We start from the raw sequence: 12439 nt of genomic DNA, 5'->3' as shown, positions 1-12439 counted from the left end.
TAAATTAAAATCGGGTAATTTTCGGGATTATCGGTATCCCGAGCGGGTATCGGGTATACCCGATACCCGACCCGTTACCCGTTTCCGTCGGGTAGCGGATACCCGATACGTCGGATATCGGGTCGGGTGTGCGGGTAACCAATACCCGCTACCCGTTTCGACACCCCTACATAGAACTAGGCTCAATTTCCCTTTTCATTTGTCTCATAAAAATAATCCATATTCATTTACTGAAACATCTTTTCCTTCTCGTTTACTTTATCATTTATGGGCTCCACCCTCCACCACACTATTTCAACTATTTTTTCTCTCTCTCCCTATTATTTTACTAATTAGGTATTAAAATTCGTGTCATCCTTTATATACACAGTCATTAACGTTCTGTGTACTATGATTCTCTCATTTTTTATATTCACAAAAAGATGCTCAAAGTTAAAAGAAAATTACAAGCAGAAAAATATTCGACATTCAAAACCAAAAAAGGCAATAGCCCAACATCACCAATAGAAACAAAAACACAACCACAAATGACAGCTTGTTAAGGGCAAAACAGCTAGAAACAAGTGCCCACCATCAACAAACAAGTACCAATCTTCTAATCTCTCATATTGTTGGACATTTCTCCCTAATGAGGAGGAGAACTCCAACACTAAACCTCTATTCAAATAGTGCTAGTGCCAAAGTAATTGTTTCTTTTTGAACTTTTACGTCAGATTTGAAATTAAGAAAATGTAACTATTTTGAATATTTTTCAAGGACCACGATATAAAAAAAATGGAGATTTATATTTTTTTCATACAAAAGAAGTTCCCAACCAAGAAAAATATCATCGATTCTTTGGGTGAGCAATCACTTTCATTTAGAGAAATATGGCCATGTGGTCTTTTATTGCTTCGTGAAAGAATATTTTTTTATATATATATTTTATTTAGAGGGTAGAGGGTGATAGCACATACTGTATTTATTACGCAAAGAGACGATTGAGACCAACTTACCATATACAGTGACAATGCCTCGTGACACTCCAGAAATCTTGAGATATCAATATTTGCTTAAATTTATAGCCACAGGCCAAAAATTGACGATAGAGACACAATACACCCATAACCACTTAACCAGAATTCTTAATTTAAAAAAAAAAAAAAAAAAAAAACAACCCAAAAAATTGACGATAGAGTTGCAACTGAATCATACTCACCCATGCCAAATATAACTCTGAAGCACTCGACGAACCGAGTTGTTCTTCATCATCAAATATCGAAAATGTAAATGAAGTACACGAAATATAAAGAAAATCACAAAAATAAAATATTAAAAATGGATATTAATTAATCATTCTAGCAAGTCTAGTAAGATTTGAAAATTAGATTATTTTCTCAGTGGTATAATTTAAATATCAATTGATTTCATAGTCAACAAAACACCGTGGGAGGTTAACTTAAGGTTAATAATTAAGAAAAGCAGGATACAAAATAAAATAAATTGGGAAAAAAAGAGAAATAATTCTCTCATTGTCGAAGAAGCTCTCTATATATGGAAAATTTATTCATCGGATAAGCATTATATTTCCGAATTTAATTACCAAACTTATAGTTCTCAATTCTTTTTACGTACTGTGACTAAGAATAATACTAATAAGTAAATTTTCCCACTCACGCAATACTTAGGTCATGTTTGGTTGCCAGAATTTTGTTTGGGAAAGTAATCCGATTCCTTAACTTTTAAATATCTGTGTTTGTTTCGATTTTTAATCAAACATGGAAGAATCCCGAGAACAAGGAAAGTTAGTACAGCTTTCCAGGATTCTGAATCCTAACTTTTTTTAAGTATTCTTTTTCCCTTAGGATTCTTACATATTTCATGCAATATGGAGTATAATTTTGTTACTATTATTATTATTATTAATTATAATTTTTTTAAAAATAATTTAAAATTATAAATCATACTTAATTTCAGTATAATAAATAACTATGATTACAATTATCATAATTATAACTATACTTTATAATATTTCATAATAGTAATTAATAATTTATTAAATAATTAAAACATAATTATATATAAATAGTATGATAAATAATAATTTTTATATTTTATAAATTAATCAATAAAATCAAAGTGAAATTTTAAATTAAAAAAATTAATTCAATTATAATATCAGTAAATATAATAATAATAATTATTATTATTATATTTATTATTATAATAAATGAGTATAATACTCCATATAACTATAATTACAATTATATTATTATATATTTTGATGAATAATTCATATTTAAACTATTCATCGTAATAATACATATAATAAAATAATTATTACTCCCTCCGTCCCACATTAAGAGTCACATTTTTCCATTTCGGTCCGTCCTCAATTAAGAGTCACACTTCATTTTTACCATAAATAGTAAGTAGGTCTCACATTCCACTAACTCAATTCACTCATATTTTATTATAAAACCAATATAAAAAAATGGGTCACACATTCCACTAACTTTTTCAATCAACTTTTCTTTACATTTCTTAAAACCCGTGCCCGGTCAAAGAGTGACTCCTAACAGGAGACGGAAGGAGTACTATTTATAATTAATAATTTTACATTATTTTGTTTTATAAATAAAAAAATATATAAGTACACTTTTAGTTTGGTGTTTAAATTAAATATAAAAATTTAAAATATAGATATTTTTCATACACAAAAAAGTAAAGTTACTAGGAATCATATTCCTGGATTCATTTTCTCAGGAATTATTTTTCTTATCAACTTTATTTTCGTCTCAACCAAACGTAACCTTATAGTATTCCCTCCATTCACGTGGTTCGTGTTCTTTTATTTATAGTCAAATTATAATTATAACAAAAACATAACACATTGAATCTTATTTACTTTATTATTTACTCCATCTTTTATACGTAAGAAACTACTCGAAGTCATTCCAATTAGAAAGCTAGAGTTCAATGTCAAACGAAGGAGCACCTGACAAGAACTAGAAAATTGCAAATCATTCGTAATTAATATACGAGTAAAGGCCAAATGTGGTCCCTAACATATGACCGTTTTATCAATTTAGTCCTTAACATTATCTTTTTGATTATTTGGTCCCTCACAAATAAACTCGAACTCGAATCGGTCCTCACTTAACAGAACCGTCAAAAAATAGACGATGACCGCAATTTGACTATATTAAATTGCTAATGGTAATTAATTATACCTAATTATAATTCTTTTCCTATTAGCAAAATTGGAAAAAAGATAAGTATCAGTTGCAAAATGAAATGAATAATTTGTAATTTAATAGGAATTAAGAATTATAATTAGGTATAATTAATTACCATTAGTAATTTAATATAGTCAAATTGCAATCACCGTCTATTTTTTGACGGTTCTTTTAAGTGAGGACCGATTCAGGTCCGAGTTTATTTGCGAGGGACCAAATAATCAAAATGATAATGTTAAGGACCAAATTGATAAAACGGCCATAGGTTAGGAGCCACATTTGGCCTTTACTCTTAATATATCTCGACCAACAAACTGAGAAATGGAAACAATAAAAACTTTATTCCATCGTACTTAACTATTTTTTCAGTTACATAGTGTATTTTATTTTTTCCTTCAATCATTTATTTTATTTTCTATACAACTTTGCTTTTTATTTTATTTTATAGGATACTTTATTTTTCCTTTCAATCGTTTATTTTATTCCTTTCACTAATTTATAATTCTATTTATCTGTATTTCATTTTCTATTCATTTAACTTACTAATTTTTTTAGTTTTAATATAAAAAATAGTAGTACTACTAACTCAATTATAGACTTTATAATGTTTTATGATAAAGGTATTGATTTGAGGAAAGAAATATTCAAAATTTAATAATAGAGGACCAGAAATAGTATGAACTTCTTATTTTGGCGGTTGACAGCTAAAAGCAACCCACGTGCTTTGTCGGAATTTTGCTATTTGTACGTATCAATATGTATTCAAGCTACATACTCCATCAGTTTATGCATGCATGTACCATTGCATTATCTCTACAACTATAGAAATCGTAGAATTTTGGTTTCTCAACCACAAATTTTCAATTTTGAGATAAGGTCATTTTTGCTTATTTTATTATTTTACTAAAAATGGTGTCAAAAAGTTGTCTTGTTATAATTAAATGACATGCCTCAAAAAGGAAAGTTTTTGTCTATTACTCTCTCAAATCTAAAGATCTACTGTGATAGCAATGCATAAAATTTAAATATGTAGAAATACAAAGAATAATCAGGATGGCCACTGCCCACTACTAATAAAAGCTTCATTCTCAGTCTCACTATCATGAAATCACGCTTAAAACGAAAATACCAAAAATATCACTACTACTAATATTACTAGTAAGTACTTACTAGTTTTTACTAAATTTTGTTTTCGGTGAATTGCTCGCCATCACCAATTTTGCTAGATTTTGTACAAAGGGTTATAGTATAAAATAAAGATAGTTTTCTATTTCCACTCGAATCGATATAATTAATAACACAATCTATTAGAACAGTATTTTTATTAAAAAAAATTGAACCGATAGGTATATCGATCTTTTTTTTTACAGCTCTTGCACTGTTGCACAGTTACATGCACTCCATAAATGACTCATAAAAATAAGTACTACTAGTATTTAGTAAATTGTGGATGTATAAATTTCCAATTAGAAACTTCACGATTCATACTGTCTGACAATATTTTGTCATTTTAGAATAAACTGGAAAGGCAATCAATACCAGAAAGAATAGTAAAATATCCACACAATTGATTTATGGAATAAATATACTATACGTGGAGGATTGGGCTCCTTTGTTTATACTGCAAATAAATGCACAATACATATCAACACAAAGTGGATTTAAATATATTTAATTGGAATAAATGATGAAAATCGCATATGCTTAAATGATAGTACTAGAGTAATATTTAAACTAATTAACTTAGATATTAAGGAAATTTTCCGAGATTGAATTTCTCATGGTAATGAATGAAATAAGAGAGAAGAAAAGTGAAGAAGCACGATCAAGTATTCCAATCGTAAATCATTAAGGGCTAGATAGAAAATGAGAGTGAAAAATGAAAAAGAAGAGAACGATAATAAATTAATGTTTCGAGTTGATGATTAACTAAGAATATTTGATTTCTCTCTGTGCATCCTTCTTTCAACAATTTTAACAGGGGTTGATGATTAACAAAGAATATTTTATTTCTATCTGTAATAAAATTTATACAGTATTTTCAAAGAAATAGGTAAAGAGCAAAACAGACTCAAAATAGCTAGGAAATAACAAAGGAAAGGACAGATGTATATAATTACCCTGCTAAACGCAAGTTGATCGATCTAAGCTTACTTAAATTAGAAAATAATGGTTCTTTGTCCTTTAGTTAGGGGATATTGATATTCAAAAAATTATAAATTTTGGCCAAATTTGATATTTCTAATCAATTTTAAATTAGTCTGAAATATCACAAATTTATATTATGTGTGTTATTTCTCAACTGAATCTAAGTTATATTCAGTGAAAAACTTATTTTGTGTGGCAACCGTGAAACATTTATGATATTTTAGAACACTTTGTAAGTTCGTGACAAATAGGATAAAAAGCTACGTAGAAAACCACGTTGATTTGGTAGTGCCAAATAGGACAAAAAAATGCAAGTAAATTAGTCGGATATGGTGATTGACCTGCCGTGAGAAATAACAAAGAAAATGTAAAGTTTGTGACTAAAGACTACTTTAAAGATTTTGGAAAATACCAAAATTAAGCTAAAGTTTGTGATTTTATGGACCAATATCTTTTATATTAAATAGATACTAAAAAAATTTAGAAAAATACATTAAAAGTTGAACTATTAAATTTATGTTTGTTCAAATGAAACTTAATTATCTAAAAAGCAAAACCCATATCAACATTCATATGCACGGTAATTAATATGCAATGGTAAATATTGATAATAATCTAATAATTGAAGAGATTGTAAATTTGAATTCCACACGTTTTGGATTAGAATTTTGAATCTGACCCACTAGTAAATGTAATTATGTTAGCATGTGGGATATGTCAAAATACTATCCAAAAAGATGAATTTATAAGTACTTAGTACATATTGACTTAAATACTCCAATCTATTTTGTGTTTATTAGTACTAGTACCGTTTAATATACGGCCCACAAATTAGAATAAGAAATTGACTATGGACTCCATTTAATTCACACCTACAAAGCTAATGTCAAAACCAAATGAATTTTACTATACTATTTTTTTAAACGTCAATATGTGGTAACTTAAAATCTTTGTATAAAATACTGAACTTTTATTTGCACCGTAAATTTTTTGTTTATAATTTCGAATCGAAGAAAAATACTGTATTATTTCGTACATAATACTTTAGGAATGTGATCTAATGCGAATTGTAAATATTGTACAAATTCTAAACTATAATCTGGACCATTAGATAATGTCAACAGATGATAAAATAATAGCAATAAAAAATGTCAACACAATGTCAACGGTTGATGTTGTGTTGAAATTGTGTTGACATATTTTGTCATTTGTTGACTTTTTTTAACGGTTTAGATCATAGTTTAGAGTTTGTATAATATTTACAGTTGGCATTTTATCACTGATACTTTATAGTTTAAATATAACCTAATTGTGAAGAATTTGTTTTGGACTAGTAGGGCCAAAAACCATCAACGACAAAGATATAGAGCAAGATATCTTTTTATAGGATTAATACAAGAGAAATGATATGCAGGATATCTTAATTTTTATGTGAGCTCCTTATATGTGAGCATCACTCTCGTTTGACGCATATTTAACGTTGTTTGTTTTGCTTTATATATTTAGTTTGATTTTGATACATTAAAAATGTTATTCAAATATTTAATTTCACAAAATTCATAAAAATCAAAGCTTGATTTGTTATTTTATTAATTTATTTGAAATATAGAGAAAATGAATAAATCGAACTTTGATTTTGATGATTTTTGTGAAATTAAAAATTTCAACAATATTTTTTAATGTATTAGAATCAAACTAAATATGTAAATCAAAATGAACAACACCAAACATGCGTCAAACGAGAGTGATGCTCACATTATCACATAAGAAGCTCATATAAGATATGTAGCATATCATTTCGCATTAATACCGTACCTAGATACAAATCTCTTCAAAAGCGAAAATTTATTTGATTTAATATACTTATCAATTGATGTTATATTCGTATTACACTATTAAAATATAAGAATAAATGGTCAATTTTGTCACATTGTTTTAGTCTTTTAGATGTTTATCCGAAAATGTCTTAAAAAATTTATCCTTTAAAAATAGAAACTATTTCATTTTACTTCATCCCTTAAAAATAGAAACTTTTTCTACTTTCAATTTTAGGAAATATTTTTTCTCTCTAATGGGGTGGATATTGATTATCCACTAACACACTTTAGTTATTTTTTCTTTCTATCCATCTTATTTTACCAATTATGCATTAAAATATGTGTCATTTTAAAAGTTTTCATTTTTCAAAAACAGATGTAGGAGTACCATTTAGGTAATTAACCATCATTTCTTCTTTTTTTTTTTTTTGAAAAATACTCCCTCCGTCCCCGATTAAGAGTCACACTTTTCCATTTTGGTCCGTCCCCAATTAAGAGTCACATTTTATTTTTACTATAAATGGTAAGTAAGTCCCATATTTCACTAACTCACTTCACTCACATTTTATTATAAAACCAATATAAAAAAGTGGGTTCCACATTCCACTAACTTTTTCAACTAACTTTTCTTTACATTTCTTAAAACCCGTGCCCGGTCAAAGTGTGACTCCTAATCGGGGACGGAGGGAGTATTATTCTACAAAAAGTGCATGACTTCTGGAATATCGACGCGACAACAGAAATTACACGTCGATTGAGTAGTCAGTGTGTAGTTTTGGATAATTAATGTGTAATTTAGATAATCAACATGTAATCTCAGTTGACAAGTCGATGTTTCGACCGTCATAATTTTTTTTTTGGACATTTTATCCCAAAAATGAAACGATAATAAATTGTACTATTTACCTAAACTATGAGCATTTTGGGTAAAACGTCCCAAAAAATAATAGCTACCTTTTATGTAAAATGGACAAGCACAAAATATTGTGAGGTTTAAAAGGATGCACAACACAATTCATATCCACAAAAAGCAATTTTCCACTACAATATAAATGCATAGCTTGTATCAGATCCCTGAGAGCAAGAGCCACATATTTACACGCAACAACAATAAGTTCACAATCAAAGTGATATTTAAGTGTTGCATACATATCTACCTCAAAATCAAATTCTACATCTTAAAACGTAACTATATTTATTGTATGAAACATCATACTACATAAATAGAAATGGCATTTATTTCATTAGCATCAAAATTTGACAGGCATAGCGATGAAATTTGGCAATAATGTAATGTGTATAGAAAATGTGACAAATTTGAATTTAAAATTAGATAAAAATCTTATTTGGAGTTGCAACCAAAAATGGTAAGAATAATTCTTCACTTGGGTATGGGATAATGGCGGGCTCCACCGCAGTGGTAGTATGAACGTACTTGATTAATCAACTCACCATTTCCCCCACGTGACATATATCTATTTGTGCCTTTCAATACTGAGTCCTTTTTCCCCACGTGTTCTTATTCTACCAATACCTTCCTTAATTCCTTTTCTACACCATTTCTCCTACTCTCTCTCTCTAAAAACAGAAAAACTCCATTAACAGACCTCTCTCTCTCTCTCAAAATACACTCAACTGTAGTAATACTACTGCTACTTCTACACTAGCAATGAACACGCATCTCCACAAATCGCCGATCCTCTCGCTCGCGGTCGCCGCGCTCGCCTTCTCCTGCATGATCACCACCGCGCCGCCGCCGGAAGCGGCGACGGAGAGGTCGACCGATCACGATATCCTCTCCTACTTCGAATCGGCGCTCAATTCGCTGAGGTATCCGCCGCTGAAGCTGAAAAACCACTCCTCAGCGGCGCAGGTGGCGAAGAAATCGGCCGCCGACGAGATCACGAGGATCGCGCGGGGATCGGATTTCGTGAAGTGGATAAAATCCGTGCGCCGCGCGATTCACGAGAATCCGGAGCTGGCCTTCGAGGAGCACGAGACCAGCCGCCTCGTCCGCCGCGAATTGGACGGTCTGGATGTCGGCTACCGCTTTCCATTGGCTAAAACGGGGATCAGAGCGATGATCGGAACCGGAGAGGCGCCGTTCGTCGCCCTCAGAGCCGATATGGATGCTCTGCCGATCCAGGTTCTACTTTTTTTAAATCCCTAATTTATTTAATTTTCCCCCTTTAGTAAACCTTCCATGTTCGTCTTTCGCGTGTTTTCCGTTATTTGATTCTGTGGAAAGAGGGGACCATTAATTAGGGAGAATAAAAGGAAGATTAATTTGTACGTTGTTGGTGGTATGCCTAATTGACTTCCACCTAATGTTTAGGAATATGGTACCAATTTTTGACCAATAAACCTGTGGAAAATCCTCTGTTTTTCAAATATGGCATTTATTGTTCTTGACAGGAAGCCGTTGAATGGGAGCACAAGAGCAAAAACGCGGGTAAAATGCACGCCTGTGGCCACGATGCTCACGTGGCGATGCTCATGGGCGCAGCTAGGATCCTCAAGGCTCGGGAGAATCACTTGAAGGTCAGTTCAGCCACATGAATCGTCTTTAAGCTAATCAAAATGATGGTGTCGAATTATGTTTCGAATAATAATCGATGCAAGTTGCGGACAGAATAAGCCAAATTAGTGCTCTTATATAAATGCTTTTATGTGATTAAGAGAATCAAGACTCTGATCTTACTAGGGAATCTGTTGACATGTGGTTGCTGGCTTTTATCTGTACATGACTAAGTTAGGGGTCTCTTACTAATTAATTTCATCTTTTTGATGGGGGAATAACACTTTACAGACATCTTCGTACTAACAGAGTATTTTGATGCTTTGTTAGTGGAGTAACTAGGCTTGGCATCAAATGCAGCGAAATTTGAAATTTCGTTGAGACTTTTTCAACTAACAAATTTAAAGCATTTTGATAAGGAAAGTTTTCGTGGATCATGTGTCACCAAAAAGTTTTTGATAGGGAAAGATCAAAGGCATTTTTCAATTCCTCCTAGTACAGTTATCCAAAGTTATCATGTCTCAATAAATATCATGCCCCATGAGATTTATGTATTTCTTCAGAAAGGCCACATCAGGTTAACAGACTTGTATGATCGGAACAGAATGAGATGTACAGGATACTCGTCTAGTACTAGCATGAGCGGTAAAATAATCCATGTCTTTGGGGTAAATTCTAGACAGTGACTGCCAACTACTTGCACCGGGACCATTTACATCATAATCATCGAAAAGTTTTGGGTTTCTCTTTCATGTGTCTCATCATGTTATGTTGGTGATGGTAGTGGGTGGCAAGGGGAATTGGTAACTATAGTCTGAAAGAGGAGCAAGTGATCTGTATTCAAGATTCCTTCCTAAGCTAGAGTGTGACTCTTTGAAAAATAAATTAAAAAGATAACATCAAAAGTCTTAGCTAGTTCTGGATCTCAGGTTGAGCATAATTGTGATAAGAGTTGAGGTAAATTGAAGCGACGTGAACAATTTAAATAGCCACTAAGATATGTGGTTGTAATGTGCGCCACTAATTTTCGATTGATCTTTCATTTTCTTACTGATCAGTGTGCACATCAGTAAGAATCGATTTTGTTCGAGACAGGGACCTTGCCTCACCTATTTTGTACCCTTCCATATGAGGTGAATTTTCCAAAAGGCCATTGCCAAAGGGTATCCACCTACTGATTATTGCATTTTTATCATTTCCTGTCGGTTCTTCTGTCATTAAAGGTCTTACATGGAAATGCATTCATATATGAAGAGAATTAAATTGCTGTTAGAATCATGGGGTCATCGGATAATGTCAAATGTATTAATGGAAGTATTTGAGTTCTTGTGATGAGGTGACTGTACTTATTTTTAACTCTTGCCAATATTATGCTTATGGCAGGGGACAGTGATTCTTCTCTTTCAGCCAGCAGAGGAAGCTGGGAATGGAGCAAAAAGAATGATTGAAGAGGGAGCTCTTGAAGATGTTGAAGCCATCTTCGCGATGCATGTATCGCACCTTCTCCAAACATCTGTCATCGGGTCAAGATCCGGTCCTTTACTAGCTGGTTGTGGTTTCTTTAAGGCTATTATAACTGGCCAGCAGATCACTGGTGGGAATTCCCATCACTCCAGTGACCTTGTCTTAGCCGCCTCAGCCGCAGTGATCAGTTTACAGGGCATTGTATCCCGCGAATCAAATCCTTTGGATTCTCAGGTAGGTTACAAATTCAGTATCTACACTGCCATTTCTTCCTAAAGAATCAAGTTGTATCACTAGTTCTAACAGATGTGCAAAAACTAATCGTGTTCGGTACTGTTTATATACTCCAGGTTGTCTCTGTTACTTTTGTGGACAGCAGAGACGATCCTAATGCTTCGCCAACGAGCATAGCGTTTGGTGGCACCTTGAGGGCATTCTCCACCGCAAGCTTCCAGCGGCTTGTAAAACGAATAGAAGAGGTCTGTGACAATTCATCCGAGCAGTCTTTAACTATTTGTGCAATAGGGCAGCCATGAATGACCCATGTTTTTTAACCTTGAATCATCTCACAACAGGTGATAGTAGCCCAAGCTAAGGTCTACAAGTGCTCAGCAACTGTCGACTTCTTCAAGGACTCAGACTCGATCTACCCTCCCATGGTGAACAACGACCTGATGTATGAGCATGTGAAGAGGGTCAGCACCGACCTAGGGGGACCCGCGAACTTCGAAGTCGTGGAGCCCGTCATGGGAGCCGAGGACTTCTCCTTCTACTCGGAGGTGGTCCCCGCGGCCTTCTTCTACATAGGCATCAAGAACGAGACACTCGGCTCCGTGCACTCGGCGCACTCCCCTCATTTCATGATCGACGAAGACGCACTCGCTGTGGGTGCAGCGACTCATGCTGCGATTGCTGAGAGATATCTAAGCGAACGCGCGCCGTAAACGGGGTTCGTTGTGAGCAATGGTGATGATGTCCATATCTAAATTTTGGTTAAATTAGGAAACACGTAAATGGAAGCATTAGAGTATTATCTCTCTCTCCCCCATCCTAAGAAGGGTGGCTGTGTTCATAGGAGCAGGAGGAGGAGAGTTAAGAGTATTTATTCATTCTTTTCTCTCTTCATGTAGAGCCACCATTTCTCTAGCTATATTATGCCTCATTATAATCATGTATCTTCTTATACATTGATTCTAAGTGAAATGCTGTTGGCTTATACTCTATAATATTTCCTGTCCAATTATCTGTTTTTGTTAACCAAATGTATCCAGCTT

General features: G+C 32.9%; 1 protein-coding gene across 1 annotated transcript; it reads left to right on the top strand.

The window, feature by feature from the left end:
* Nucleotides 1-8710: 8710 nt before the first annotated feature.
* Nucleotides 8711-12391, top strand: LOC125221836 (IAA-amino acid hydrolase ILR1-like 6). The gene is made up of 5 exons (XM_048124123.2): nt 8711-9329; nt 9599-9724; nt 11085-11399; nt 11516-11644; nt 11741-12391. The coding sequence occupies exons 1-5, from the start codon at nt 8853-8855 to the stop codon at nt 12107-12109; spliced, it is 1416 nt and encodes a 471-aa protein (XP_047980080.1). The 5' UTR covers nt 8711-8852; the 3' UTR covers nt 12110-12391.
* The last annotated feature ends 48 nt before the right edge of the window (nt 12392-12439 follow it).

The sequence above is a fragment of the Salvia hispanica genome, chromosome 1 (assembly GCF_029641045.1).
Source record: "Salvia hispanica isolate PSC_SH4W2 chromosome 1, Shi_PSC_v1, whole genome shotgun sequence".
Classification (NCBI taxonomy): domain Eukaryota; kingdom Viridiplantae; phylum Streptophyta; class Magnoliopsida; order Lamiales; family Lamiaceae; genus Salvia; species Salvia hispanica.
Note: the sequence above shows the minus strand (reverse complement) of the source record. Positions and strands in the feature narration are given on the sequence as shown.

Excerpts from the sequence above, each read along its gene's own strand:
- LOC125221836 (XM_048124123.2), top strand. The coding sequence starts at position 8,853 with ATGAACACGCATCTCCACAAATCGCCGATCCTCTCGCTCGCGGTCGCC. Across the intron at positions 9,330-9,598 it reads TGGATGCTCTGCCGATCCAG|GAAGCCGTTGAATGGGAGCA; the intron begins GTTCTACTTTTT and ends TGTTCTTGACAG. Across the intron at positions 11,400-11,515 it reads CAAATCCTTTGGATTCTCAG|GTTGTCTCTGTTACTTTTGT; the intron begins GTAGGTTACAAA and ends TATATACTCCAG.